The sequence below is a fragment of the Halyomorpha halys genome, unplaced genomic scaffold, assembly GCF_000696795.3.
Source record: "Halyomorpha halys isolate HHAL.00 unplaced genomic scaffold, Hhal_1.1 Scaffold870.1, whole genome shotgun sequence".
NCBI lineage: Eukaryota > Metazoa > Arthropoda > Insecta > Hemiptera > Pentatomidae > Halyomorpha > Halyomorpha halys.
Genome location: NW_027111693.1, coordinates 141,575 through 145,153, shown reverse-complemented (window position 1 = coordinate 145,153; position 3,579 = coordinate 141,575). Strand labels below are relative to the sequence as shown.

The 3,579-nt window shown below is 30.5% G+C and overlaps 1 protein-coding gene across 1 annotated transcript in view; it reads right to left on the bottom strand.

Moving 5' to 3' along the window:
* Positions 1 to 1,077: 1,077 nt before the first annotated feature.
* The window catches only part of LOC106686761 (TLC domain-containing protein 5), a 15,343-nt gene continuing 12,841 nt past the window's right edge, over positions 1,078 to 3,579 (bottom strand). Inside the window, exon 2 of the mRNA XM_014430253.3 lies at positions 1,078 to 1,462. Coding sequence (XP_014285739.1) covers positions 1,111 to 1,462 — 352 coding nt within the window. The 3' untranslated portion in view covers positions 1,078 to 1,110. The remainder of the gene's footprint in view (positions 1,463 to 3,579) is intronic.

Genomic DNA, 3,579 nt, shown 5'->3' with positions numbered 1-3,579 from the left:
CAAAGAAGGCTGACTGTAATAAATAATTTAAATTTGTAATTTAATGTGAAAATTTGACTAATTGGGTAATTAGACTTAATCTAAGAATGAGAAGAGAAAGAAATGCTTTATTCATTCATGCTGCCCAAATACATCGGGTTACTACATTACACAGCATACTGATCAATCCGTGATCGGACATATATAAATTACATATTTTTATATGATATAATATAATAGAAAGATAATTTTTTTTCCACAATTTTCTTTTACAATTAATACCAGTCTACAAACTAAATACAAGTTGTTCTATTTATTCTTTTTTTTTCTTTCCCTTCCATTTCACAACCCTTACTTAATTTGATCAACAAATTCCCTTATATAACAAATATAATAAAATTATATGATTTCCAAATTTTTTAATGTCTCATAGGGTAATTTGTGGACTGATATAAATTACCTGGGCAGAATAGCCTGTATGAAGAACTTTTTTAAATGATTTGGTTCTAAAATTGTATCAAGGTATACAACAAAATGTTTTGAGACTAAAATTGATAAAATTTTATTTAATAAAACAATATTAACTCGAGAAAGTGTTAAGATTATAAATAAATTACTTTCATTAATTATTACTTTATTATAGTTTACAAACATATAAAACAAAAATAACATAAGTTTATCACGAACTGCAAGCAACTAACCTAGCAAAAGAATAGCAGACAAAATGGCTGGTCAGTGACGTGACCACTCTCTATTTATTAGAGCTATTAACATACTCTAAATCATTTCAAATCGTTTTAACAGGCTGAAAGAAGGAAATATGTCTAAATTTAACCACTTTAACATGCTAAAGTAAAGATCATGAGTACCTTTAATGTATGCTAAACATCCATGCAGGTTTGTATTCTAATATTAAAGGGCTTCTATTTTGTGTAAAGATGTCCCAGGTATTTTCTGATACAGAGAAATAACTCATTTTCTGGGGTCAGTGTTTTCGTTGTTCATTCATAGATAGTATATAGATGTGGGTTGTACAATATTTATAATGTTATACACTATTGCAATACTAATACTTACAACTAAAAATAAATGTAGTGATAATTTTTAGAAATTTTAATTTTCGAAAAAATATTAACGCTTCCTCGTCCTGGATGTTCTTTCATGTTCTCTGCTTCCAGGAGGACTAGATGACCTAAACAGGGTTGTCACGAAATGATGCTGGATTACATTGGACGCCTTGTAAGACTTTCCCTTCCTCGGTCTTTCGTTAGAGCTCAAGATCATCCGAATGACCCCGGGAAGAAGACCGCAGGACATAACGTAGATGCTGACAACACCAAACTTGAAGGGCGGTGGAACCTCATCCTTCTGGAGGATTGAGAGCATGATGTCTGCTCCAAGCCAGAACCTCAGGGTTACGAACAGGACTCCGAACAGTAACTCAACCAAACTACAATTCATTTTCAATCTCTTCATATAATACCTGGATATTTCAAATTAAATAATGAATAGTTAATTTGATATTTAAAATAGATTGTTATCATTATCAGCTTTCTTCTCTAGGTAAGTCAACTTGCTAATTAATTTTCACATGATAAAGAGAAATTTGACTACCTCGAGATGAAACTTTGTAATAAACAATGCTGAGTTTTATTAAATTTTTACACCTATCTTGAACTTCTGTTTTACCTCAATATGTCAATCGCGTGTTCGTAGGTTGAATGTTATTAAAATAGCTTATAAAAATGTTATAAATGTTTCCTTTATTTAATTGATATCAAAACATCAGAAGGAATTTATTGTTTACGATTTTATTCATTTTTTTCATTAAAAAATCTTTGTTATATAAAAAACTAAACTAAACATAACCTCTAAAAATTCAAAGTTTTATGTTTGTTGGAGCGAGGGACTTATCGTAAATGAAAACCTACCAACTTCTTCCCCAGAGTATTAAAAAAAAAAAAAAAAAATCCTTCGCGTTATAGAATAAACAGAAACAAAAAATAAACTAAAATAATTATCTCTCTATTATTATGCAATAAATAGAAAACACGACATTCGTTATTTGATACAATAACAAAAGAAAGTCACTTACAGAACATGGAAGAATAATAACACGTCGTTATGCGCATATCGAATAAAAAATAGATAAATCTCCAGAGCTCTTTCAAGATGGCCGCCCTTATCCAAAGATGAGGTGGTGATAATTTGGTGAGTGATGATGGTGGTTGGCCGGTGGATGGTTGAAAGCACCATAAACGCACCAATAAAATTTTCAGTAGTCCAAAACAAGAGGTGAGGCCCGATGGGGAATGGAGTTTCCACTTATTGCGGGAAATTTACAAATTGCACATATGTGATACCTCAAAAAAAAAATCATGAAGTAGACTGACTAGGAGTCCCCATCAGTTTATCTGGATGTTTAATAGTTCCTCATTCTGTACTGTCCTTGGAACAAGGTCTTCACATAAATCCACAAACAGCACTGATATACAATTAAAGCCCACCTCATGAAGTATTTTAACAGCTGCTTTTATTACAAAAAAAAATTTAATTGGCAAAAAAAGTCAACTGGAAAGCTGATAAAAAATTAAATTAAAATAAATCTTTCTTTGTGCTTTAACAATGTTAGAGACGTTGAATCCAAAATTGGTAGTTTTTATTTTTCATATAATTTTATTTGATTCTTTTAGTGCGAGTGGTCACTTGCAATTGAGATTGTTCATTGATGTAGCCTTGTGTAAAGGAGTGTAATAGAGAGAGTACAGTTCAGGAAAAGTGAAGCCAAAAACGCGGGGCTTGAGAGGTGTGTTAGAAGCAGAATTGGTCATAATATTAGAATACTGGTCGTAATATTATAATGCTAGCTAATAGCTAAACTGTTATCAGAATTAGATCCGTTAAAAAATGGAACTAACTTAGTTTTTAACTGTTGGCTTCTAATAATTTTTACAACTAAGTTTTATTAGGTTTAGTCTATACTTTGTACAGTATAGATAATAACTGGACCGGTTATCCAACAGAAAATAGCCCAGAATTTCTTCCTGGAATGAACTCAAAAATAATACTCCAGTAACTTCTGGTACAACCATGATGTTTTATTCTTCATCATCTTTCACTCTGAACTGTGTATGCATTCATACGAGGAGAAGATGTCTGGGGGGGAGGGGGTGCGGTCAGAAAATCTCGCAAATAAGTTGAAGTAATTTTTTTAACCGTGCCAACGATTCGGCCAAAATTGCTAGCCTTCATTAGGGCTAAGAACAGAACAAGATAACAACCAATGAATACAGAAATATAACAATCTGTTTCATAAACAACATAAAGTAAATAATTGTACAGAATGAAATTAATAAAATTAAAGTGAAGAAATAAGTGAAAGCTATGAGTCTAACTTCATATTTTACTTCTTTATCTAATATTATGGTTACATATCTCATTTGTTAGGTATATTTTCTTTCTCTCAATTTTATTTTTTCTTTCCATAATTTTAATTTTTAAATTATTAATAAACTAAAATATTCATATTTTTTTGCATTATATAACTTCAATTTTTATTTCATTTCCTTAATTATGTTATTTTACCTATTTATTCAATTA